The sequence below is a fragment of the Anoplopoma fimbria genome, chromosome 6 (genome assembly GCF_027596085.1).
Source record: "Anoplopoma fimbria isolate UVic2021 breed Golden Eagle Sablefish chromosome 6, Afim_UVic_2022, whole genome shotgun sequence".
Classification (NCBI taxonomy): Eukaryota; Metazoa; Chordata; class Actinopteri; order Perciformes; family Anoplopomatidae; genus Anoplopoma; species Anoplopoma fimbria.
Window position 1 is genome coordinate 10,904,329 of NC_072454.1, and position 27,624 is coordinate 10,931,952.

Below are 27,624 nucleotides of genomic sequence, written 5' to 3' on the forward strand. Positions count from 1 at the left end.
CTACTGTAGCAGAACTATACCACAGAAGCAGTTCTGATGTGTTTATATTTCTGCACACAGATTTTGTCACTGCAATAGCATCTGAAGATGGGTCTGGTCTGAGCAATGATGGGAAGGGGAATAGGAAGTGGGAACAGACCATTAGTTAAACTTTTTTTTTTTTTAAATGTATTTATTTTAAAGAGTTTTGATCGTTGGTCAGAAGACAATAGGATAGGACAATACTAAAAATGAGTGTAGAAAGTAAAACACACTAATAATAACTAAGGAGCAGACACAAAGTGGTAGACCCATTCAACAATTAAATTAAAATGAATACAATCCTTAACAGATTACATTAGCTAGCTATATATCAAATCAAAAGGCCAATTTTAGCCCAATAAAGGTCCCACAAATAATCACATCATCCAGACAGCTTCTCATTGGATTGCATTTTAGCTATAATAATATCAATCATTATAACTGAGAATACACATTTTGATAAATTCTCATGTCGAAGGGAAAATATTCACTTTTGTTGTTTATTGTTGAATATATAAGGAATAATGAATCACTTTAAGCTAATGATAAATTTGAATCAAATTCAGGGCAGTTATCATGATATGTGAACCAGGTCTGTATCGAGCTTTTCCATTTCACATTTTGACTTCATAAAACTAATCTCCTGTTTGTGCTTCGCAGCCTTACTGTTCTTTACATCTACACCTTCATGTGTCAGAGAATCCTTACACCTCGGGAAACATTGTCAGCAAAGATTCAGCTCCAGGAATTATAATAGCATCAGGTGAGGAGAATTCTTGATTTGAACATCCATACTGTTCTAATGATGGTCCGCGATTGTATCTCTCAGTCAACTCTGTCCTTCAGTTCAGTTCCCTGCACATCAACTTTCAAACTGAATTTAAATCAATATTTCCTGCGTATCTGCTCCTTGTTACATCACTGGAAAGAATAACAATTTTTTTTGTGACCTGTCTGAATTAATGCTCCAAAAAAAAAAAAAAAACTGTGCTATCCTACCTTTTGTATTCAGGTGTGGTTGGACCTGAGCTGACCAGTAATAATGTCAGTATTTTCATCACATCTGATGCTGGGAACAGCTGGAGAGAGGTACAGTATATAGGATATATTAAGGCTGGTCCTTACAATACCTGCATTTCTACAACAATATTTTTTTGTACATTACTTTGCTTAACTTCTTAAAAGCTTATTTGATATCTGTTGTCTTTCCCCTGAACTTTTCTTTAATATAATAAAGAACAAAATGAAAAGTATGACTTTATTCAGGCATTATCTGAATAAAGAACAGGAATGTGACTGAGCTTTCAGTGCCAACTTTCAGCTCTCGGTTTTCAGTTCTTGGTGATACAAAAAAAATAAAGAATTCAGGTTTGACACCCAGCCTTGTGAAGAAGTGTGCATCTCTGATCTGTAAAACGAATAAACAAAAAGGAGCCTACAGAGGCAACAGAGCAACACTTGCTTGAAGCTTTTGTTTATTCACACAACTGAGACCCTTGTGTAAAGAACGGTTGTGGTTTCTACTTGTTTAGTTTTTAGGTGTAAGTATGTATGTCCCTTATGTTGTCACTGGTGCACACTTTGTGTAGACTCCAATTTTATCTGGTGTGATAAAGTGAAGCTGGTCGTGTCTGCAGGTTTTTCAGGAAGAGTACAGCGTGTTTTTCCTGAATCAAGGAGGATCTCTGGTGGCCATCCGACACACACCTCTGCCAATTAGACACATTTGGTAAGGCTCTCCAAGGGCGCACCCAATCTTTTTACAGACAATACTCAATCTTCAAACAAGTTAGGCTGCTTTTTTTGCTGAGGATTTTCATACTGAATTCAACTCTATTTGTGGCTAGTCTGTCTGTGATCCAACCATTGTTCTCTCCCTCAGGCTGAGTTTTGATGAGGGCAGAAACTGGGACAAATACAGCTTCACCTCCTCTCCGCTCTATGTTGATGGGGTGCTGGGAGAGCCTGGAGAGGACACCCTCATAATGACGTAAGATACAAAGGAATCAAAAGGAGCTCATGTGTTTCTAGTTTGTTAATTATTGCACAGAGTAAGTATATATTACCCCAATGAAAAGTTAGAAGTGTACATCTAAATCTATTAAATGTGATTTTGAAAGGGTTTCATAAGCCCAAGTTGCAGAGGGGTTTCTTAACCCACAGAGGAATATGGATAAAAGTCAGTGCAATACAATTACCCAGATGCTCAGTTAGTTTTTCTAGTTTTTATCTGCCCCGAATACCAAATGTTTTAAACATGTATTTCTGGCTTTTTTGGGCAGAATATTCGGTCATTTCAGTCATCGATCTGAGTGGCAACTTGTCAAAACTGACTTCCGGTCCATTTTCCAACAACGATGCACATCTGAAGATTACATGACATGGCAGTTACACAATGAGGTAAGCTGCTACTCTCTCTGATCAAACACAAGTGAATCTCTTTGATTCAGTCACACAATAAAGATGGTAGACAAAAAGAAAGGATAAAGGACCTCAGAAATGTTTATGATGCATTATTCATCACAGGGCGAAGTGTGCATCATGGGAATGAAGAGAATCTTCCAAAAACCAAAAGCAAACGCTCGATGTGTCAAGGCCAGAAATCAGTATATTTCCCAGATGTCAGATTCCTGCCCATGCACAGAGGCAGATTTTGAGTGGTGAGTTCCCTGCTCTGCAGCTACTCTTTTCATTTCATTAAATCCAATGCAAAGCCTTTTTTTATCAATCTCCAGAGGCAGAGTCTGTGAAGCAAACCTAAGGCACAACAAGAGGAGTGTTTGAAGAGATATATTTTATGATTTATGGCTTGTTATTCTTATTTCTGTTATCTTTCTATCGACTTAGGATGTTAGTTAATAAATTATTTAAAATCATTACAGCAGTTGTTTTAACTTTTAGTTATGAAATACGTTTAAAAAGTATTGTGGTTTTGATTAATAATTCAATATAAATTAAACAAACAAACAAATGGGAGTTCAATGTAATGAACTGTGTTCTGTGATCACCCATTATATCAATCAAAACTTAAAATGTGTTTAGCAATTTAATAAAGTACAATTAGCATGGAACTATTGATTTGGACATCATCTTATAAAACAATAATGATCATATTATAACACAATTTAACTGACAGAGGATGACTGAAAATATTGAAGCGAGGCCCCAACACTCACATATGTGATAGCAGTACAATTCTGCATCTGACTACTTATATCCAGTGCCTTTGAATAGGTCTGCATCATGTATAAAACGAATGCCTTGTTCTTGAGTCTATTATTATATACTAATGTATGTCTAACAAGTGTCACTTCAAATAATACTTCTTGAACCTCTGTATCACTTGACTTTGTCTCATATTGTTCATGTTTTATCTCTCTGATCTCACTGGTGCTAAATGAACAGCTCCTACTAGTAAATTAAACAAGCATAACACTACTTTATTACTACAAGGTTTATTAAACTTTCTAACTTGGAGACTGTGTTTCTCTGATCATGATGAAAAATATTCTGACAGTTCCCTCTGACTTTCTCGAGGTATAATTATATTTTGTATAAACATGCACAATCCTTTTTTCTGCTTCAGTAGTTTGATACATAAAACATCAAGTCTCACATTCTATGAGCTGCTGTGCTGTGAAAAGTTTTCTCAAGCCGAGAACACATCTTTTCAAAGTATACTTGTACCTTTTGTGTATGATTCTAGTTGAGCTAAGTAATTATGTTTTATATTTTAACTGAATGATAACTTCTAAGTATTTTCTTTTTCCTTACTTGTTGTCCTAACTGAAACAGTGACTACGGGTTTGAGAGGCAGATTGATGGGAGCTGTGCTCCGGCTTTCTGGTTCGTTCCTACAGTAACATCCAGAGACTGCATCGCGGGGGACAGCTTCCTCAACACCACAGGGTACACCTGATCCTTTGTGGGGACACAAGCAAAAGGAGTAGTTGGTGTACAAATGTACCTGGTTACATTCAAGTTAAACTTTCTTGAAAATCACCTGCTACTCTGTGTGAAAATGGTTGTTTGCACATAATAAGGAGGAAGATTGGAGGAAAATCACAACACAAATAGGATTAAAAATTGTTGCAAGGCTAACCTACGAACTACCAGTCACAATAAGCCTACACCACCTGAACACCACATGCTGCAATTAAAAGTGCTCAAAAACTTGTTAGCAAGCCAGCAGATAATTCAATATAGCTAAAATTAAAGGATAAATAGATGAAATGTCAACATTTTCATGATAGCTATGTTTTGTATGATAACAATATTGCAATAATGTTATTTTTTATATAGTTAATAGTGTTAAATAACATCCATTACAGACAGATGGCTGGTGTTGTAAAAAAAAGAAGAAGCTATTTGAGCTCATCTATGGTGGTATGATGCACAAAAAAAGCTTATAAACCACTGTTAAATATCTCTAATGAATGTGTGTTCATGTGCTATATGTCTGCTTTTACACTCATGTGGTGCTCATCTGTGTCTTTTCGGGATCTTTAATGACTTCCAGATATCGCCGGGCTTCGTCTAACAACTGCACTGAGGGAACACTGTCGAAGTACAGCCCCAGGCGACAAAAGTGTCCCAGTCAGGCCCCCAGGGGCCTCCAGCTCCTCACCAGTGAGGGAACACTGGTAGCAACCCTGGAGAGGAATGTCACTTTCTTGGTCTTTCTGGAAGAGGTGCTGACTTTCAATATATCAAAGAAACAGTAGTGTGAAATTCAGGATGATACTTGTAGGCTGCATGCTCTTCTGTGGTGTTCTATCTGTATATTGAGATGCTGTCAGAGAGGGTGAAGCACCAGCGTGTCCAATAAATATGCAGTGACATGATTTACCACTTGACCTCTTTCTTGTAGATATTATGGAAAATGCATTCTGTTACGATTCAGCGAGAATACGGAAAAAACAAGAGGCAACAGTGTGAGTGACAGTATTGTGTTTTCTTTTTGAAGGGTCTCAGCTCCATGACAAGTGTAACGGTGGACTTTGGCGACGGCACGGCGATATCTTATGTTAACATAAGCTCCATCGATGACGGGGTCAAGCATATCTACAGTAAAGTTGGCATCTACAAAGTTTCTGCTACAGCAACCAACGCTCTGGGCTTTGACAGGGTGGTACTCTATCTCCATGTCTCCTGTGAGTTAAATAACTGGTCATTTAAAAGTTGCTGCTAGAACATTAACAATTGTTGAATTATTCTTCCATTGATTTTTAATGTGAACACTAGCCTTTTTTCCTCCAGAGTACTCTTTGTCAGCATTCTTTTATCCAACTGTGTAATGTCCCTTTAATTCCTCTCATCCCCTGCATAAATAAGATGAACATTTTAGAAGCTAACTTCTTTTTATTTAAGATCATAAAGTGACTAAGCCAAGGCCTTGATCCACTACAACAGATAGTCAAAGACTCCAAGATCCATCAGCCTTCAAATAGGTCTTAACAATTAAACTTGTAAGCCTTTACAAAGCAAAAATAATTCAAACACTAGGACACAACTCTTCTGTAACTTAACATGTGGCTCATCAAAGCGAGACTACATCCGAAATCTAGAACCACAGTTTTGAGCATCACTCAACCTCGTGTAGGCGTAAAAGACAGCTGTTTTTTGTCTCCTTTGAAAGAGAAGAGAAGCCCTGGTCAGTTTGAATTCAGCTCATTGTAAAACCATTACAATGAGCTGAATTCAAACTGACCAGGGCTACTCCAATGGTGACATTTTATGGCTGCAAAAAAGCATCTAAACCATCAGACACTTGTCAAAATACTCCTGTAATGCAAACAACTTCTCCACTATCTACTGTATCTGCTCAGTGTGTTCAAGGCACACTGTCATTGCTGTGCCCGAAATATGGCTAAAAACATGGCATCTGCTTGAATTTTGAGCAGCCTATTATAATCCACATTTTAACAAAATGTTTTAATTATATCGTTCATGTTTTCTCTCTAAAGGTCAACTTGAACAGGTCCAGCTCTCGGCTCCTTCAGTGGTCGTCAAGAACAAAGCAGTAAACCTCACGACAGTGTTACGCCCCAGCAGTGTGGGAACAGTGAGCTATTACTGGTGGTTTGATAACAAAACAGAGGTTAGTTTTACGTTCTTATCCTCTTCCATGCTGCCCGTTTACTGAATGACATGATAGAGTCACGAGTCACAGTACATCTCTCTCTGTCTCTTTACATTTCAGCCTGGTGTGACTCTGGATGGAACGATGTCCTTCACTTTCTCCAAGGAGGGAAGTCACACTGTCACTGTTCAGGCTTCAGTTGGCAATACTGTCCGTCAGGACCAAATTACTTTGGCTGTTTACGGTAAACTCAATACACACAGACATTCTCTAAATATAATTATAAAATGAAAACTATGGAGTCAATTGCGTTAATTCATATTGAGAGGGAATCAATAAAAGTTTTGAAAGTTGTTTTTTCCGTAGCTTCCTTTGCCTTCATCAGTGGATGGAGTTTGCTTAGTTGTCATGGTGATGGTTTAGCTGTTATCACATGACCTGAAAGAATGGAATTTGGCCACGTGATAACAGGCTGTTGTGTGTGTATTGAACTCCAAATCACTGATTAAGGCAGTTAGATGTTGCTTAAAGCTCAAGTTAGTGGACCTTTCCAAAGTAAAGAATGAACCTTCAAGTACAACATTGGATAAATATACTTTTGGATAAACATATATTTTTTTTATTGTTTATTTATCAATTCCTTCATATTTTGAATGTAGCTTGTGAAATTACAAGTAGCCAATAACTCATGCCTACATTTATATATATAACATTTATTATAAACATTATTTTATTTTATTTTTGTCTTTACTATAGACATATTTCCCAACATATGGGACATAGTACATGCCCTAAACCAGCCCATCATTGAGCTTATTAAATAATTACATCTACATTGAACCATCAAAGCAAAAGCACATATTACATGGAGTGTGATAAAGGGAATTCTTAAGTGTGTAGTTCCAAAAGTATACACAGGCACACACACACACATAATTAATTATACTGATTACTTGGAGGCCTATAAATCAACCTTCAAATAATTTATTTAGTTTCAGTTTTAAATATTTTCTAAATGTTTTCCAAAAATCCAAATTCAAATGAAAAAGTCTCCTTTAAAAACTGCATGTGCAATACTTACAGAAATATATGTGTCTGAGGTCTGATTTTTATTTGCACCTCATTTCAGATTATTTTCGGTCACATGTTTTGGGCTTTTCTTCTAATTTGGACGAGCTGAACCCCGGGGTGTCTGAGTGGAGAGAGGACATCAGCCGAGTGGTGAAGAGTAACATGGTTCAGGTCAGTTCTTCAGCTGCTATCTTTTATTATTATAAGACCATAACACAATCATGAATGAACTGACCTCTTCATTCTGTCAATAAGCAGCTTTGCACTAGCCTGGAGGGTGAAACTCAAGTGTAATAAACCAATGACATTTCCATTCTTGCTTATGCTGTGTTTGTAATGTACGCATGTGATCTTGTGTCAAGCGTTGCACTCTACCACCTGCAGTGTCTTTAACCTCACTTGCTATTTAATTGCAATGTCAACCTCTACACCCTGATATGGAGACCTGAAAGTGTTAAAAACACTCATGGGCAGTAAAAGCACCACTATGGTAGCTGCCATTTGCCCTCTAAGGAGCTGAATGCCATTGCCTCGAGAGAACACCAAAACCTCAAGTAAGGAGAACTTATCTTTGGTTAAGTGCATCCGGTTTCCCCTCTCAGACACTGTGAGGATGTCAAAAAAGGTTATGTAAAAGACCTGGATACTGAGCTCTATATATATCCTACAGTAGCCCTCAGTATGAAACATTCACTTTGACCTTCTGTCTTGTCAGATATTACCATGGTTTACACTAGAAAACTGACAGGAGACCTCTGGTTACAGCATAAATGCACTAAAAGCCCTGGCCTTTACCAAAGACTGTCAAACTGAGCTTGCATGTTTCAGTTGATCCGTGCATTATATCTTGACAGTGACTGGTACTTAAGCAAATGATATATGAAGCAGTGAGCCAGGAGTATTTACTCATTAACACAGAGCCGAAGCAGAGAATATCACTCCAAACACTGTCAATTAGAAAACCCGTGTTTATTGATGTTTTGTTGTTATCATTAAAGGTCACAGGAATAAACGAGAAGCAGCTCCTGGTCACAGTGCTCCCAGGTTTACCTACAACAGCAGAGGTTTTCATCGTGCCCGGGAAGAGGCCAAGAGACGGGGACATGGATGAAAAGTGGGCGCACCTGGATCAGGTACTGTCTCATCAAATCATTGTAATGTCCCTCTGCAGCTGCTCACAACAATGTGGTTTTCTGTGATAATAAAAACTGCACAAAAGTAAGCATAGGAAGTCAGAAGACTGTCTCTAGAGAGGATATGCCTGGAGAATATGTCCTTTGCATTTAGAGTGCCAAACAACACTATTGAGTGATCAGCTTGAGCTATATTTCCTTATTAAAGAGATGTTTTTTTAATGTTTGGACATTTCTCTCACCATAAGGTTACATCTTGTTTGAGTGGGTTGACATGTGCAACACAATAATTGTTCAGAAGCATGGTGTTCTAGTGAGATGTGAAAAATACATATTATATGCACGTATGCATGTAAAATGATTTTCCCCCCAGTACATATTGTTGACATTAGGCTGAATATAAAGGTAATTTTCTCTATACAATTTATTTCATCGAAAGTTGTAGTCCTGTCTTCTTTTGTTGGCTGCAGCCATTTTTTTAATGATAGCTTTGCTCGTAGCCAAAATAATTTAAAGTATCCTGTGGCATCAGTTTATCTGGGATTTTGTCCTGGTATGATGTGACAAATGAGTCATCAACCTCTATTCATCATATGGTTTGCCAACTCTTGCCGATATGAAAAAATATATTTCAACTTTGGTCGTCTGGCTTACTGCAATCATCCTCAATTATCTCACTAATCACGGATTATTCTCCAGTTCTGCTATGAAGTGTTTTAAATGTTACATGCTGAACATTTGAAACCATTTCCTACCTTCCAGGCAGCCATTGGTTGGTACTTGCATAGATTCAAAACTTGTTTTTCGGTGAGCAATACATCACAATGAGCGTCATGTCCACATTTATTTTTGTCAAAGTTACATTATTGTTGCATGGTAACACAGGTTTAAGTGCAGCTTGATTTGGAAAGTCTGCACTCCTTCGCCACGCAACAATAAGGGTTAGTTTGACAAAAATAAATGTGGACTTGATGCTCATTGTGATGCATTACTGAAGTCAGCCAAGTTTAAAGTCTCTGCAAATGTATTTTGATACCATGGTGAAATGATTGGACACCCTGGCTACATGGTACTGTAGGACAAACTCTATGGTATTCTTTGGAAAAGGTCAGCAGTAATGAGGAGTGAACATTCTTTGTAGTAATTGGGGTAAAAGATGCAATAAATTCTGGTGTGGTTCATTAGGTGAAAACACACACAGAGAACAAGAGGAATATGTTTTGTTATTAGCATGCAGGCTTATAAGACCCATCTCATCTAATATAGCTCCATAAGACATCCTCCTCAATTATTTTTAGAGTGAACCCCTTTGATTCCCTGTGGCTCCACACACACACACACACACACACACTCACACTTTGTATTTCGATCCCTCCTAAGCAGTTATGCATAATGTCAACACTAGAGGGCAATGTCTTCCCGTGTAAAGGGACTAAAACAGCATCCATAAGAGCACTGAAATAATACTTACAAAGCATCTCAGTACATGTTGTAGACTCACTGCCACCTTTTAGAAGGTTGGGGTCTTGCCTTAAACTTGTGAAAGTAACAACAAAGTCATAATAATTTCAAGTACCGATGCATCATGGTTGTTATTGTTTTTCCTATGGCAAAATAAAATGTTATAGAAAGCTGTCAAATATGTAAAGAAAACAATAAAACAGCACTTTTTTCCCTACGCATTAGCTAAATTAATGCTCACTTATTCATCATAACGGATAAGACCTCAATGTATCACAAGTAAACACAATTTGGCTGGCTCGCAGTCAGTCTTGAACTAAGTTAATAGATATTTAATTACATTGATGCATCATATAATTGGCAGCATCGAGAAAGGAGACAAACTGGGGCAGGCGGCCTGGATTGGGAATTAAAGAGATGTATTTATCTAAAGCCTGTCTGATTACCTGGCAGAACCTCACAGACAATAGGGTAATAAATCTTCAGTTCACCGCTCTCATCTCCAGTGAATGACTTGCAACGTGGATGCATTTAGTGAGCGTGTGCCCACACTTACACACATGCATGTGGTGAGTGTATGTGTGGCGCAGCTTATTAAAATGTGTAATAGATTTACTGACCCTGATATGCCACTAGAACAAAAAGTAATTATTCATACTGTGTAGAGCGGTCTAATTTTAACCAGTGGAAAGATTTTAGAAAAAGCAAGATGGAATTAGTGAGGCATGGCTAAGGACTCAAATGGGCTCTGGGAAGGCATTTTGGTCTCCTGTTAAATGACTGCTTCATCTAGGTGTGAAAGCAGGGGAACTTGAGGCACTTCAGGGAGAAAAATTAATACAACAATTTTCTGATATTAGAACATACTTTGATTTCCAATAGCTTTACCTCACTGAACTTTTAAATAATTAAATTACATCTTCTGGAAAAACTGAACAAAAATCAGGTAAGAAATCCGTTTTCACAAAATAGCAATACATTCTTTTTCTAAATGCCACTGCCACACCAATAGTGTCGCCCTTTTACCTGAGGGTTTCCACCGCCATTAAAATTCTGCCGGGTTTCAGTGCAGAAGGTTTGGTTTTCCGTGTCATATCAACGTTTGCTCCTCTTTAGAAGGAAGCAAAAATTCTGATTCATAATTCAGGCTGTTAGATGAAATGACTGCGGTTGAAATATTGATGACTGTGGAATATTGCTGTGCAGCCGCTGCTAACTGAGTCTTCTCTGCTCCATCACTCCTCCTCATAGCTTTCTCAGGTTCTGCTAAGTGCTTTGAACCAAGACCTTATCCAGTTCACACTCAAACCGGGGGTGCAAGTGAACGTGTACGCCACGCAGCTGTCTCCAGGTGAGTCTGCCGCCTCAGCCACACTCCTACCCAAACAAATGGAAGTCCGATCCATTTTCAGGAGAGGGCTGCATCTTAGAAGGTTGTCAGGCCAAACCTTGTGTAATCCTTCTAGTTTCAAGGTGAAGATGACTTACAAGTCTACAGGTTTTGAAATGTGAACTGAAGTCTCGACTGTTTTATGAGTTTTTATTGTATTATTGGTGTGTTTGTTTGTTTTTTATATATTAAAACTCCCTGGAGAGCAGTGTTGATATACTGGATTATACCGGATAAAGTAAACTAAGAAGAAAAAGACAAAGAGTTGATTGGATATAAACTCTTTCAGTCACAATTCTCGATTATTGTCAGCATAATATGGCAGCAGTGATCGCCAATATTATATCATTTATATTAATATGAGATAAAAAAAAAAATGCATTCATCTTCATTTGGCCTGCATGTGCACTCAATTTTTCTTTCATTTTTTTCTCCCTCAAAGCTCCTCTTGTGGACAGCAGTGATAGTGGCCACAGTGGAACTGCAGTCATCATGCTCGTGTCAGTCGTGCTGATGGGCTTGGCTGTCTTTGTTATATATAAATTCAAAAGGTACAGTGTTCTGGATATAATATATTTGGACTTGTGTGAAGATCAATCCTCAGATTTTCAGGTGCGGATATCTATGATATGATAGATGTTATTGTTTTGTGTGCGTCTGCATAACAACCGTGTTCAGAGTCACCCCCATAATCTACAAGCAAGCAACTCACTGCTGAACTCCTAAAAAACTTTACAGAAGTATTCAGACTCCATATATCTCTGAGTTATGGACACCAGCGACACAATAATAGCTTGAGGAATAAGACAATTCCCCTCTGTCTCAATCTGCAGAATATTACAGGGAATGACAGTCTAATCAATTCCCCCAGAGTGCTGAATGGCTGTCAGAGTCCTGCAGTTATCAATATTCATCTATCTGACAATGTGAGGGTTGACCTTTCGGAAATGCTAAACACAGCCATCCAAGGTGAGGCATACTCTGCCGAATGGCAGGAAAGGTTGAGGAGATAAGCCCTGAGACAACATATATTATACAGTGAGGGACATACAGTAAATAGCATCCTCCTCTGCAGGTAATCCCATGCCAATCATAGAGGAATGGTTAAGTTCCTCTGAAGTTTGTGGGATTTACTCATTATAAAGTAAGACATTACTTAACTTTCACTTTCAAGATCTTAATTACACCATTAAGAAATCAACTTTATGTTTCTAAAGCTGCCTCAAATGTCACCGCACCAGCTGCGGCACAAAATCACGAGGGGGGACTCTGAAATTAGAAATGCAAGATGTTAGTTTTAAATGGAATTGTGGGTGCATCTGAGGGGATGAAAAATTGATTGAAAATGGAGGTGAACAATATGAAAGTGAAAGAGCAATGCCCAGTGGAATGCGAAATGCCCTAGTTTCCAGCTTTCAAGCAATCCTCTCCCATCCTCAACAGTTAAAAATAGTGTGTGACACATTATGCTCAGTGAAAGCATTAGTGAAACAGACCTGATGGCAGATTTCCATTAGCTTGCCTTTTTTAAAAAAAAATATTTTTGGTTCCCATCTGCATGACCTACAGGAAGATCCCAGGCATCAACACATACACAGCAGAGCAGCCTGACAAAGAACAAGAGGTCATCCCGACAGTGACCTCCATAGTCATCCCAAACCCTGAGGGGGACAAGCTGACCTCGCTGGATCATGTGGATGTACAGTTGGACTCAAAAGGCAGAGGTAATTATGTGTCTCCCTTTAAGCTACAGCTCAAGAATATACAAGGTTTTTTCGCATTGTTATTTTCAGATTTCTATGTTGGACAATGAAGGTTTATACTTTATGCAGTGTTTTATTCTATCACTTGTCAAAGTAAGTATTCAGTCTGTGGTGTTAGACATAAAAATAAGTTCAGGTAATCACCACCTGCATTATTCTCAATTCAACAAAAGTTGTTGGTGTAATGGTCATTGAGACTGCAGGAGTACTTAAAGGGTCAATTCATCCTAATGACAAAAATTAGAAAAAAAATAAATAATCTTCTTTAGTTGTATTTGGTGGAAGTGGTTTGATTTGCCAAGGTTTTGAATATGCAACTATTTCATTGGTATAAAGTTGTTCCTTTAAAAACTGTTCACAGTCACACATATGATGAATAAAGCAGTAAATGTATGGTGACATTCCTCTTCCATCACTTCAGTTTAAGCCCATATTGTTCGCATGACAAGTACAAGGATGCTTTTCCTGTTCCGTTGCAATGTTCCGCGAATATGCAGAAACTGTGATGCACTGTGTTTGGAAATGTAGTGATTAGTAATGTTAATTAGTGCGAAAGACTTGAGTTGGCTATTCACATATAAAACATTTAAGTCAGCCAGTTACTTGGAGAAAGCCTGGGAGATGAGGGGAAAAAAGCCTTTAACCAGAATAAACTTTAAGCTTGTAGCTTTTCTTTTCTTTACTCTGCTATTTTATGCTCAACCTGTTTTACAAAGAAATATATATTATTTGAGAGTGCATAGAAGTACAGTACCAGTCAAAAGTTTGGACACACCTTCTCATTCAACTACTTTGAAGAAAACATATTCTGGTTTGTTGAGCATTTGTTTGTTTGCCACATAATTCCATATGTGTTCCTTCATAGTTTGGATGTCTTCAATATTAATCTACAATGTAGAAAAAAATAAAAATAAAGAAAAACCATTGAATGAGAAGGTGTGTCCAAACTTTTGACTGGTACTGTACATATAATGTTAGAACTGATGATTTTCTTTTTGCTTTGTGTATGATTTAATCAGTAGTTATGTTTGAAATATAGCAGTGACTTGTAATCCCATGTAGGATGGGCCAAATGTTTGGCATGACAGAAATACAGAAAACAGAAAACTTCCTAGAAATATGCAATCGATTTTTTCCAAACTACAACTATTGACTATTGCCCTGAAAATGTTCATTACCATACCAGAATTGCAAAATCAAATCCTTGTTTAAGGGCTGAGTGTGGGGCAGTTTGATCAAACAGAAGGCTAATGTGACCATACTTTAAAATGAACATCGCTTCTAAAAAGACTAGTTGCTGTTGAATTTCTGAAATGTAATTCTTTTAATGCTATGAGCCCCAAAAACAACATGTAATTCACCCCCTTTGTGTTTGACTTGAGGTATAAATCACAGAAACAGTCCCACAACCTCAATTTAAATAGTTATACATATAGCTACATATCACAAGGGTTAAGTGAGACGTTTATTATTTGTTTTGTAAATTGTGTGAACTGACAGCAGAAAAAGTTGTCAAAAATGTCGTATATTACAAACTGCACCTCCAAAGATGAACAGTGGTTACAAGTTGAAGCTCACTGAAAGGAAACTGATACATGATAATCGCTTATTTTTTAGTACTGATGATATTTTCCCTGCCACTGTATTATCATACAGGAGTTACCAAGACACAGTTATTATTATGTGCCGTATATTGATGTATTTGCCAACCTGAGTTTGTCACAGCAAGGTATTAGTATTCACAGGTAAGTGAAGCAAAATCAAATGCAAGCTAAAGTGATGGGAATGTCAAGGCGAATTATTTGACCCAATAAAATAATTAGTGCTTCAGGAAAGTAGCGGAGTGGTGAAAGCATTTTCATCAAGAAATATCTATGAGGTTCCAGTTGATTTACTTCTAAACAATCGACCCATCCGAGATAAATGTGTTTGCCTGCTAAAATTCTGCCTGTATGCAAATAGAAACATAAAATCCCTCCTCTGCTTCTTTTCTTTTTTCTACCTTGTCAGGCTACCTGCCATCTCACACTGACATCAAGCTCTCGGATGAAGCGCCCCATGTGTTTTAATGTTGAGAGTCTATGACCAACTCGAAAGCAATACATCTTCTTTGGCAGTTACTTCCAGCAAGCTATGAAACCACGGTCACAATGAATGGTCTCGAGTGTTTTGCTACCCATGCATGGATGGACCAGTTCACACTGTGCTGCCTAATCCCTCTGAGGAGACTGTACAGATTTATACTTGCTTCTTGAAAAGGGACACTTTTTGACTGAAAATACTTGTATTTTTGCAAGGACATTGATCTTTTTATGTAAATAATGTACATCCATAAAAGGAGAAGTAAAAGTTGTTTGTCTCAGCTGGTTACAGCTGTGTCTGCCCAAATATGAAAATATCACATAGCGGGGCAGAAGTGATGTATAATAATATTGCAAAATGTGTTCCTATTTCTGTTCTCTGGGCTTGTGTTTGTGAAGTTTACTTTAACTATGTGGAAATAGCTTATCTGATTAAGACAGTGAGGGAAGCAGATTCATTAAGCTCTGTACAATCAGTAAATCTTATCACCAGATTCTCATCATATGAAAGCTTGCAATATCCAGGAGATGAGGGAGGGCTCCTAGTCCCAGATCTGTGTATTCCATCAAGCCTGTCTCTTTGCCACTCAAAATGTTATAAATGTCATAACAAAATAACAACAGAAGATTAAAAGGGAATAAACTACATCGGTATATACAGTAGACAAGAAACTAAGCAATCCCTCTTGTTGAGGAGACTCAAATCAGTCATTTTAGCAATGAACGCTAACATGATAAATGTTAAGCCTACTTAAAACAGATTATACACAAATTTCTTATCGAAGTCATGCATATGGATAATTTGTGCCGCGGCAATCTTTCATTTGATTGTTTTACCGTCAATTTGACTGTTAAACAATGCAATGACTTTTAAACTTGTAATTCGTACTTATTTGTTGCCCACAGCATTTCTTGTACATTCTTGTTTCTATAAATAGATCTAGATGTAAATCTTCAGAATAATTCCTGTGTAAACAAAGAAGCTATGGTTACAGCCGCAAACACATACTGTGATGCAGTAAAAAGTGCTAGATCTGTATTTTAATTAATTACTCATTTGTTCAAGATTCATTAGCTATTTGTTTGTGAGCTTTACCCACCATAAAGTTAAAAGACTTGAGCTCCTTGACACATTTACAAAACATTTCTCATGTGTTTTCTTTGAACTGAGCTCACAGTGAAGGATACAGAAATTATGGCAACACTAAAACTACACCAGGTTTTAAATGGAAACGTTCTCATTTTACACCTTTTAATTTATTCTGGACTGTTTATCTACCACTATGTTACTAGCATCTCCACCTGGCATTTCCTCAGGAGCCTGCAGTCTGTTCTCGGTTTGCCCCCAAGGACTCAGCGCACAAAAGGCTGTGGATTTGTTCATCTCCTTAGCTGCAAGGGACACGGAGATAGAGAAGACGTATCTCCTGTCAACAAGGCCCAGCCTACGCACAGAGCTTTGGTCAGCTGCTGTCTCTTTGGGATAAGTACTGAAGTTCTTCTTCATCCAACTTTTCTTTTTAAGTGTTGTCAGCATCATATGTCAGTAAGACAAATTGACTGGAGGCTTCTCCATACTTCTTTCCTCCGATGCTGCGATTGAGCCTGAAGCATAAATAAACTCTTTCTCGTCATCAGGCGAACGCTGTCTCTCTACACCGATCATCAGAGGAGAGTTTTTGTCAAGTCCCAATAATCAACCTGTGAATAAGATTGTAAACATATTTGCATGATGAATTTTTTCCCCCTCTTTCAACATAGTAAAAATATGTCTTAATTAGAAAAAAATAATAAGTGTTTGAAATGTGAACTGCACTATTTTCTGGTTATCAAAGGCTAGACGGCTCATTCATTACAAATTACTTGGTGTTACTGTGTTTTTCATTTAGTCTCGCAGAAGTAACCATGGTTGCGGAATAAAGCAGAAACACAACATTTATGCAGTGTGGCTGTTTGTTAAACTCATTTCCCGAAAGAATAAACCCCTTTATTTATTTCTGCTGTCTGTTTAAATCCATGTAGTTTTTGACCTTTGATTTAGTCAATTTCATAAAGGGCGGAACTATAACTCAAAGTGGTGATTTTGATCGACGGGCACTCTCACTCGAATTTGTTGCTTTTTCTGCTTTGTCTCTAACAAGTGTTGGTTAGCACACTAAGTTTCAGTTCAGCCATTTCCATGATACAATAGGGCCGAGGAGGAGGACAATGAAAAGCACCAAGTAGCCTGGAGTGATTCTAATGGGCTAGTTCCTCGGCTCTCCCACTGTGCAACAAATTAATTATCCCCTCTCCAGGAAATCAACACACATACACACACAAACACACACATACACACAATCTAGGAAGATTTTTTCTCAGAATGGGTAGCACCTTGAATGAAAAATGTCCCACAACAATAACCCCACAGCAATATTGTGTTAGCCACAGTGTGAAATTGATGAGCATGTTTCCTTTCATTGAGTGCTACATTAGTGTCTGGCTGCAGCGAATCATCCATTAGGGATTGTCACCGTTCAATTTGATTGTGCACCGCCGAACATCCCAGGGCAGTTAGAGAAAGGCCTCGGTGTTAATTCAGACTGAGAGCAGGAGCGAGAATAAGACTCTCGGGGCGTTGATGGCTGTTGGAGTGATGGAGATTGGTGTGTGATATGAAGCTGTTGAGGGGGCAAACAAAATGCAAAACAGAGGAACAAGGGCCTTGTTGCTGCATCTTTGTGCATGACGAATCATTTCAGCCAATCAGCCACACAGTTCTCTCCTCCAAACCTTTCTGCCTCTTTGCCATTTTAATGTGAAATGCTTTTTTTTCTAAATCTGAGGACAGAGAATGAGCAATACTAACGGAAGTAGTTATAAAATCGTCTGTTTCTCATCATTCCACTACTGCCTCAGTAATTGTTCCCATTAAATAGAAACCATCTGTAACTGGCAACTTGAGTGATAGAGGTAAAATGAAACTCAGTCAAAGTGTCAGATTGGAATCTTCACATGGGTGTTATCCCACTTCTGCCCATTAAAGCTGACTTCAGAGCCTTTGTGGGATCATTAAAAGTGTAATGCTGAGACTGATGTGCCTGCTCCTACAAGGCACATGAGTTCTAGATACCATGCACTTCATGAATCTTGTTTTCAGGTTTATGTCATGACATTGCAAACATTTCTCATTCATTGGCAGCCGAAGAAAATCTGTCTTCATCCTTTCGCAAGGAAAAATAAAAGAGTGTAAACTATATTATCTTACATCTTCCATTTCAACACAAACTGTGGGTGTATGCATAATAGAGACACATGATTCAATATAAAAATACATTTATTTGGAACAATTTTAAAATGGAAATTTGTTCACAGTAAGAAATATGATTCAAAACAAGACAATTTATATATCAGACAAAAATTAACAGTATCATAGATCATGCACAACTTTTGGCAATTGCACAACTAGACTATTAGACAAGGTGTTAATTACTTGTTTAGTAAAACTTTAAACCCAACAATGATTGTGTGTGTGTGTGTGTGTGTGTGTGTGTGTGTGTGTGTGTGTGTGTGTGTGTGTGTGTGTGTGTGTGTGTGTGTACTGTATATATATATAATTATATATATACAGTACTCGCTCACCCTAATATAGTATTTATACTTAGGGCATGCTACTTTAAAAAATCTAATAAATAAAAAAGAGGACATACAGCTTGTTGTGAGTCTGAAGTACATAGAAACATACTAACCTACTGCCTGTTCAGTGAGTTGACCTTACATTGAAGTAGGATGATGCTACTGTATTGATTTACATTCCTTCTTTCTTTATGTACATGTTTACATTATTTCTACTTCTAAGGCCATACCTCCATGTTTCAACATCACATTTTCGTTGTGTACCATCATCTGATGAGTCATTTAAAGCACCATGTTAACTTACAAAGCAAAACCAACTACATATTCCTTTCCTATATTCACTTCTTATAAGCATTTACAACAGTCAGATTTTGAAATTTTTAGTATAAATATCATTAGTGTATATTTACAACTCAAAGACCTCTAGTTATAGGGCGGTAAACGTAGCTGTTTACCCAGAGCGTAAAGTTATTGTGGTTTAGGAAACATGACGAAATGATGACTAAGTCATCTTTCAATTATATTTCTGTGGTATGGAGCCAGGGCAAGTTGTGTTCTGTCTTAAACCGACACCTCTTTTGTTGTTTGGGTTATACTATCTTTTCTCGATATAAAGAAAAGAGAGGAAATTAAAAAATAAAATAAAAACGGTACACTTGAGAAATTTTATAGCCTTCTCGTTCAATTTTTCTGTTAGAGGGAAACATTATCAACTAGGACTGTAAGATTTCATTTTTATTACATTAAATGTGTCATTTTAAGCCCTGTATTATGACATTCCTTAAGGGCCTAAATATCCTTATAGTGAGTCATTATCATCCTCTGTCATTTAATGCAGAATTGAAAGTAACTTTATCCAAATTCAGTACCAATACTGTGAAGCCTATACATTATGTCTCCTGTCCTGAACCATTATGTTAATGGTACTTTGCTCATTAAACTGTTTTTTATAGCTTTTGAGCTATACTATTTCAACAATTCTGTTTTTACTAAGCTATTTTCCTCCCAATTAACAAAAACGATGATATGTCAAAGGCAGTAAAGCATTCATCAAAATAGATAGCTTTATGTAGAGCTGTGAATCTTGAGGCTAATTGGAAATTTTGTGCTGGCTGATGTTACCAGCCAATTTTAACAAGTCACCGCCCTCAAACTAGAGGCCATAGAGTCTGGCTCTGTGGATTGATCTTCATCAAGTATTGTAAAGATACTTACTCTACCCATGTGGCTTAAAAACATGACTTTGAACGATAGCGGCTATCACCGTGAAATGTATATAAAAAGAAAACAATGCCATCAAAGCAAACAGTTTTAGCACAATTGTAACACAATAATCTGTACTTACTCAGTAACAGAGTCTTAGACGTTAGTACAGTTTGGAAATTCCCTTGTAACAATTCTCTCCATGTTTCTTCCAATTCCTCCTAAAAACATGCAAACACATAATAAAAAACAGACTAAATAAAGGGACAGTCAACTGCTTAGATACTACATGTACATCACACTTGTTCTAAGGATATGACAATGAAAGAGAGTCTTTGAAAACACAACTTTTTTGATATTTCTGCATTAACTACATGACATTGACTTTGGGGTCAATGAATAACTGCCTTTAACATCAACCAAACAACTCCAAATTCAATCTTGATTTCTCTCTAATCTTTCTACTTGGAGATCAAATGTTTCTTACAAGCTTTTACACTTAATTATGAATTCATCAGCCATGCATATTGGTTGAAAAGCCCCCATGTTGTCTCAAAGGAACATGGCCTCTCCCAGCATGGCTGAGCTGGTGATGGAGGGCTGATAAGATAGGATTGCTGTGACAAGTCGGGTCGTTCAGATTGTGCAGACACTGGCTTATTCAAAGGTGGTACTTTTATCTCTCAAATGTGTCAGTAATTTAAATTTGGTTATTTGATTGAAGCTTCATGAAGCCAATTTCATGTTCGCCCATATAACTGATAACCTGGCAGTAAATTCCTCAAGGAAGAGATCCTGCAGTCAATTCAGATTTGCTAAAGTAAATATGATTCATCTGATTTAAATTGCTTTTACACAGAGCATATTTTAAGACTAAAATATTTGTAGTCTGTATTAAAATTTCTAAGTTAAAGCATTAGATAGTTTAAATTAAGATCTGAAAGGTTAACATTTAAGATTTAAATATCTAATGCCTTAACAAAGTTACTGTATCAGACATAGAGCAGAGGATAGAGACTTGGGGGAGTTCTTATGAAATTGCACCCAAAAATTTAATTAAATTCAGACTTGAAAAAAAAGTACAAATCCTTCACTTTCACTCCTACTCACAAATTTTAAAGTTATTTATTAAAATTATTACAAATTAATAAATGTTCCTAAATTAGTACCAATTTGTTATCACATAAATCAATACATCATTAAATAAAAGTTTTCATTTTAATCTGCAAAAGTTCTTGTTTTAAATGTTCAAATCTTCATTTCTACCTTTATAAGTTTTGATTTTTTTCATAGCTCTTGCTTCACTGTGAAAACTATCATTGGCAGCAGAATCTGGGTTTTTTTAGTGCTTGTAAAGCCATTTGGACCAAAATGAGAACACGTAAAATCACTGAACCCAGACATTAATTAAATTAAAACTCGTTAATGTTTTTCCTCTGTAGGGGGCAGGTTTTCATTGGCTGGAGCAAGACCTTCCTAACAGCAATGGGAACATATTTACTTTATAAAATATATCTCAGAGGGATATGAAGTTTATACTAGTCATATTTTAATTTTAATTAAATAAACATATCGAATTATTCACAATGTAATAGTAAATAATGAAGCCAAGTTTCACAACGGATGAATGATTACTGGACAGAAGCCTGAACTAACAGATGATTGATCATAGTATGTTCTTGTAAAATGGATACAACAGCCAAAATCTGACTGCAAGAAAATCAAACCAAGCTTCAGAGTATTAATTAAACAGCAGGTTGTAAATTAATTTGATCGAGCGAGCCACAAATCAAAAGGTCCCATGCTGCTATGCCCTTTTGTTAATAAACATTTTCGAAAGCAACTGAAAAGGAGTTAATATGTTTCCGATCAGCAAAGAATTGAAAAAGTGCAAACCGCTGAGAAATGAAGAATATCCATTGTGCTGAGCGACCAGAAAAACAGCCTGCAGCCCACATGTCTTTGTCAGGAGTACCGCAATGCTACTTTTGTCAAATAATCCAGTGTTTGCAGGGACTGAGTGGTTCACATCTAAAAGACATCACTGTGGATGTCAGCCATAGCAATCAAAATGTTAACCTGTCACCGTGATATCTGGTAACTGTGCTGCAGTTGCCTGTGGCGTTCAATTGCATTGCTAAAGAGGTCCCAGTATCATAGATCTGTGCTGCACATTAATTTACAGTTATTTAAATAAAACTAAACCATGTACTTTGTGTCAACACCAAAATACAGTTGCCCGGGGATGTGTTTTTAGGGCAATTAAATGTTAATCAGTATCAGTCTCTTACAGTGACACTCATCCTTTAAATCCTGTGTTAGTGTGTCTGAGCATTTAGTATTCCAATCAAATTTCATTAAAAAGTAATAATATAGTACATGAAATTAAAAAAGTCAAAGTATAGTATTTCATTAAAATGTAATCAAAAATGTGAAAGATTAGTTTGTCAGTGAAATATCACGAAAATGTAATGGTATATTATGTTATGAAAATATAGAAAAATGCCAAAGGATAGTATGTTATAAAAAAGTAAATTATCATATAGTCATTAAAGTCATATCAGATTATGCATATGCTAATGCGTATGCTTTGATGACGCTTATAGTTAGGGCTGGCTCACGCTTACCTTGAACCAGCCCCTAGATATGCTGCTATAGACCAAGACTGCTTGGGGACTTCCTAGGATACACTGAGCTCCTGTCTCTCCTCCTTTTATTTTCCTTCTGTATGTATTCATTTCCCATTAATGCACATTACTAACTTTTGTTCATCCCTGGAGTCTGTGCTTTCTCGCCAAACAGGTTTTCATGGATCGTGGATGTGCCTGGACCTGGTCGTACCTGCTGCCGTGGACCTGCCTTATCATTGTTATTCTTTTATATCCAATGCTGCTTTTATTATTAGTGGTCATGTTTTTCTAATATTGTTCTGCTATTATTGGATGGAATATGATGTATTCTATTATGTTGTAAATTTAGGGATTTTTTTTTCCAAATTCGAGGGTCCAAGGACAGAGGATGTTGTTTGCTGTGGTTATCGTGATGTAATCTATAGATTCGCCTCGAAAATCTTCTCAGCAAACTAAAGGTCATCTACCATACCGTCATCCTCTTCGTCACCGGTTCCCCTTTCAACACTCATCACTGTAGCCTGTACTCTCTAGTCAACTGGCCATCACTCCATACCAGCACATTAATCTACTGGTATCAGCTCATTTATAATACTATCATTGGTAACCCCCCCCAAAAAAAAAATATATCGAAAAAGTCGATTTAAAGTATGTTAAAAACAGTACCGAAAAAAGTCATAGTATAATGGTCATAGTATAATGCGTCAAAAACAGTCAAAACATAATATATTGAACAAGTTGATCAGAAAGTCATAATATGGCATGTTGAAAAAAGTCATAAAAAGTCATAGTGTAGTATGTCATAAAAGTCCATGTATAGTATGTTCAAAAAAGTCATAAAAAAGTCATAGTATAGTAAATCCAAAGACATCATAACATAGCGTACCGAAAAAAGTTATTAAAAAATATTAAAAAGTCATATCAAAGTTTGTATGTCAAAAAAAGTAAAAAATAATAGATTGAAAAAATAAAAAAATGAATTAACAGTAGCAAGTAAAAAAAACTCATAGTACTAGGTCAAAAAACTCATAGTACAGCATGTCGTAAAAAGCAATGAAAAAGTCATGGTATAGCAAGATAAAAAAGTCATAGTAAAGTATGTTGAAAAAAGTCATGGTATAGTATGCCAAAAAAGTCATAAAAAAGTAATAGTATAATTTATTGAAAAAAGCAATAATTAAATAAAAATATAGGAAGTCCATAAAACGTCATGGTATAATATGTCAGAAAAAATAGTATAGCATGTCAAAAAAAGTCAAAAGTATATATTGAAAAAACAATAAAAAAGTCATAGTAAAGTATTTCTATGACATGTGTATGTCGAAAAATGTCAAAGTTTATGTTGAAAAAAAGTATAAAAAAAAGTAAAAATATAGTATGTTGAAAAAAGTAATAATTAAATAAAAAAATAGGATGTCTATAAAACATAATAGTATAATATGTTCCAAAAAGTCATAGTACAGCCTGTCAAAAAAAGTCAAAGTATATGTTAAAAAAAAGCAATAAAAAAGTCATGGTTTAGCAAGATAAAAAAAAGTATTTAAAAAAGTATTAAAAAAGTCAAAATGTAGAATGTTGACAAAAGTTTTTAAAAAATCCTAGCATAGGTATATCGAAAACAATAATAGCATAGTATGTAAAAAAAGTCATAAAAAGGTTATAGTAAAGAATGTCAAAAATAGTCAAAGTATAATATATTGAAAAAAGCAAGTCTATTAAAAGTCATAGTATATTATGTCGTAAAAAGTCATAACAAGTCATAGTATACTGTAGTATGGCAAAAAAGTTGATGTATAGTATGTAAAAAAAACATAGCATACCGAAAAAAGTAATTAAAAAGTCATATTATAGTATGTTGAAAAGAGGTATGGTATAGTATGTTGAGAAAAGTCATAGCATAGTACCGGTATGTCAAAAAAGTAATTAAAAAGTCATTGTAAAATTTGTAAATAAAAGTCATAGAAAAAAGCAAAAAATTTCAAATGTAAAAATGCAATATAAAATATCATAGTACAGCATGTCGACAAAAGTCAAAGTATATGTTGAAAAAGCAATAAAACAGTCATTGTAAAGCAAAATAAAAAGTCATAGTAAAGTATGCCAAAAAAGTAATAAAAAGTCATAGTATAATATGTTGAAAAAAAGCAATAAAATAGTCAAAAAATAGAATGTTAAAATAATTTAAAAAAAGCCATAGCATAGGTATGTCAAAGAAAATCATAGCATAGTTTGTTAAAAAAGTGATAAAAAAGTTATAGTATAGTATGTCAAAAAAGTCAAAGTATAATATATTGAAAAAAGCAATCATAAAATAATTATATAGGAAGTCTAAAAAACATACATAGTATAACATGTTGTAAAAAGTAAAAAAAACATAGATTTTATTTAGCAGTTTTAGTGGAGTATGTCAAAAAAAGTAATTAAAAAGTCATATTATTGTATGTCGAAAAGAGTCATGGTATAGTATGATTCAAAAAGTCATAGCATACTATGTAAAAACATTTTTTAAATAGTCATAGTAAAGTTTGTAAAAAAAAGTCTTAGTCATGTCAAAAAATTGAAAAATATAAATTGAAAAAAGCAAGTAAAAAAAGTCATTGTATAGCATGTTTAAAAAAAGTCAAAGTATACTTTGAAAAAAACAATAAAACAGTCATATTTTCGCAAGATAATAGTCATACAAAAGTCATAGTACAGTATGTCAAAAAAGGTCTTAAAAATAGTATTTATATAATAATAGTTTGTCTTAAAAAGTCATAAAAAAAGTCAATGTATACTATGTTGACAAGTCATAGCATGGCATGTTGAAAGAAGTAGAGCATTTTGAATAAGTATAGCATAGCATGTCATAAAAAGGTCATAAAAATGTCATGAAATTGTCACTTAATGTCATGGCAAAGTAAGTCATAGTATTGATGTCCTAAAACTGTTATAATATAGGCAGTCATTTAAATGTCGTAAAAATGTAACAGTGTAGTAAGTTATAAAAATATCCCATAAAAACGTCATACCACAGAATATCAATATAATATATATGAAGTGTCACAGTATAGTTTCTCAATAAAAGTCATAAAAAGTCACAGTATAGTATATCATAAAAATATCATTCATTTCAATTCAATTCAAGTTCAATTTATTGTGTATAGCCCAAAATCAAAACTTTGCCTTAGAGGCCATTAAATCTGTACAACATTAGACATCCTCTGTCCCAGGAGCTTCCAACAAAAATCATTAAAAATGTGATTGTACAGCATGTCATATTTATGTACTACAAACTGTTTAGTTGTCAAAAAAATCTTTAGAATTATATAGTATAGTATGTCATAATTTTTTTTATAAAAGATAGACAAATATATGTCGTAAATATGTCTTAGTATGGTATGCCATAAAAATGTCACATTAGAAGTCGTCACTATATAGTATGTATTAAACATATCACGTGTCATAGTACAGTATGTAAAAGAAAATCATAAAAAATGAAAGAGCCATAAAAAATGTCATGGTATAGTATGTCATAAAAAGGTTTTGGTGTAGTAGTAGTAAAGTGTTGTCTGTTCTAAAAATCTCTAGAAAAGTTATATATAGTCATATTGCATGTCGTCAAAAATATTCAAAGTATATTGTGCCATTAAAATTTCATAAAAGAGTCATTTTATAATATCCTAAAAGTGTCATATTAAAATATATCATAAAAATTAACAATGTCATAGTTTAGTATTTCAAAAACTATCATAAAAAATGTCATAGTATGGTATGTCATTAAATGTCATAAAAAATAAAAAGAATGGTGATTGTACAGTATGTCATAAAAAAGGCGAGAGTACAGTATGTCCCAACATTTTCAATAAAATGTTATTTGAGAGTATACCATAAAATGTTATAAAAAGGTAATTGTATTATTACGCCATAACAATGGTATACTAAAGGAAGTTACAAAAAATCTCATTGTATGGAATGCTTCAAATAACTAATCTATAAAAAATATATAGATATGAATATTCTGCATTTAATTTAGTTTTAGCAATAAAGATTCATCACACCTGTCAAATACTGTAGTTTTCTACATCCTAAAATACTACTTGTATATTTATGCAAAATAACTAAGTTAAATTAGTCAAGTACAAATGTCATTCACTTATACTTTACTAGAGTATTTTAATTCTATACCACTGTACTTGTTAATCCACTACATTTATTTGCTACTTGCAGTTGGTAGTAACTCTGTATGGGTACAACATTGAGATCCTTTTAACATGTTACTGCTACTATAATAATGTAACAACAACAGTCCATCTTGGCACCATAGTGACAACTTTGTACTTAAACTACAAGATTTTGAATGCAGGAGTTTTACATTTTACATGCGCAACAGAGATTTAAAAATGTAGTATTGCTCATTTTACAAAAAAAATATGTTAATCCTTCTTCCACCACTGCTTAAAATACGGTGTATCTTGTACAACACATAATCATTGTCAACGGTGGCAGCTAGTTAATGTGTAGCTAACTCACCTCTGCTCCTGGCCTCCAGCTCCTTTTCCATGAGTTTTTTCGGAGAGGGAAACTCACTGAGCTTGACCTTTGACATGTTGTCATTCTGACCGACTGTACTGATCACCTCCGGTTCCTTCTCATGACTGTCCTCAGTTTGAACATGGATCCAAGGGATTTTCCTGATGAAAAACAATAAGCAGAGCAGCTGTGTAAGGTCTTCATGAACCACAAAGATAAACCATTTGTGATTTAAAAGAGAATTCAATACAATTATCTTTCTTATACAAGTGAACACACCTTTTGAACTTGTAGATGAAGAATGCTGCTAAACCAACAAAGACCACGGTGAGCAGCATCAGCATGGCTGACCCACTATGGATGGAGTTAGAATCCACAAGTGGTGCTGAAAGTCAAACGAGTCAAATGAGTGCAACATTTGGAAAAAAGACAAATGCTTTCCTTTTCCCTTTCATCACCTCATGTCATGTTACAATTGCAGGTACAGTTTGAAGAGCTGCTATATGCATGTTATCCCCTCAGGGTATTAAAAGGAATCTTTAGGTCTACAGCCCCTCCCTGAGGTCCACAATGCAGGTAGCTTATGCATAGTCATGGCTTTTTAAATGCTGAGATGCAATATTCAAAGTATTCTCCCTTGCCTCCGATCTTTCTCTCCTTCA

General features: G+C 35.6%; 2 protein-coding genes across 2 annotated transcripts in view; one reads left to right on the forward strand and one right to left on the reverse strand.

Moving 5' to 3' along the window:
• LOC129092007 (VPS10 domain-containing receptor SorCS1-like) overlaps window positions 1-14,990 on the forward strand; it is a 41,086-nt gene extending 26,096 nt beyond the window's left edge. The window contains exons 11-27 of the mRNA XM_054599750.1: window positions 682-784; window positions 1,034-1,110; window positions 1,659-1,750; window positions 1,904-2,011; window positions 2,304-2,421; window positions 2,548-2,681; window positions 3,817-3,930; window positions 4,541-4,712; window positions 4,988-5,174; window positions 5,988-6,121; window positions 6,224-6,347; window positions 7,233-7,345; window positions 8,173-8,307; window positions 11,020-11,119; window positions 11,601-11,709; window positions 12,728-12,882; window positions 14,932-14,990. Of these exons, the coding sequence (XP_054455725.1) occupies window positions 682-784; window positions 1,034-1,110; window positions 1,659-1,750; window positions 1,904-2,011; window positions 2,304-2,421; window positions 2,548-2,681; window positions 3,817-3,930; window positions 4,541-4,712; window positions 4,988-5,174; window positions 5,988-6,121; window positions 6,224-6,347; window positions 7,233-7,345; window positions 8,173-8,307; window positions 11,020-11,119; window positions 11,601-11,709; window positions 12,728-12,882; window positions 14,932-14,990 (2,034 nt within the window). The remainder of the gene's footprint in view (window positions 1-681; window positions 785-1,033; window positions 1,111-1,658; window positions 1,751-1,903; window positions 2,012-2,303; window positions 2,422-2,547; window positions 2,682-3,816; window positions 3,931-4,540; window positions 4,713-4,987; window positions 5,175-5,987; window positions 6,122-6,223; window positions 6,348-7,232; window positions 7,346-8,172; window positions 8,308-11,019; window positions 11,120-11,600; window positions 11,710-12,727; window positions 12,883-14,931) is intronic.
• Window positions 14,991-19,976: 4,986 nt separating this feature from the next.
• Window positions 19,977-27,624, reverse strand: part of sorcs3b (sortilin related VPS10 domain containing receptor 3b) — a 40,035-nt gene continuing 32,387 nt past the window's right edge. The window contains exons 25-27 of the mRNA XM_054599712.1: window positions 27,242-27,347; window positions 26,963-27,123; window positions 19,977-20,041 (exon numbers count right to left, since the gene is read on the reverse strand). Of these exons, the coding sequence (XP_054455687.1) occupies window positions 19,977-20,041; window positions 26,963-27,123; window positions 27,242-27,347 (332 nt within the window). The remainder of the gene's footprint in view (window positions 20,042-26,962; window positions 27,124-27,241; window positions 27,348-27,624) is intronic.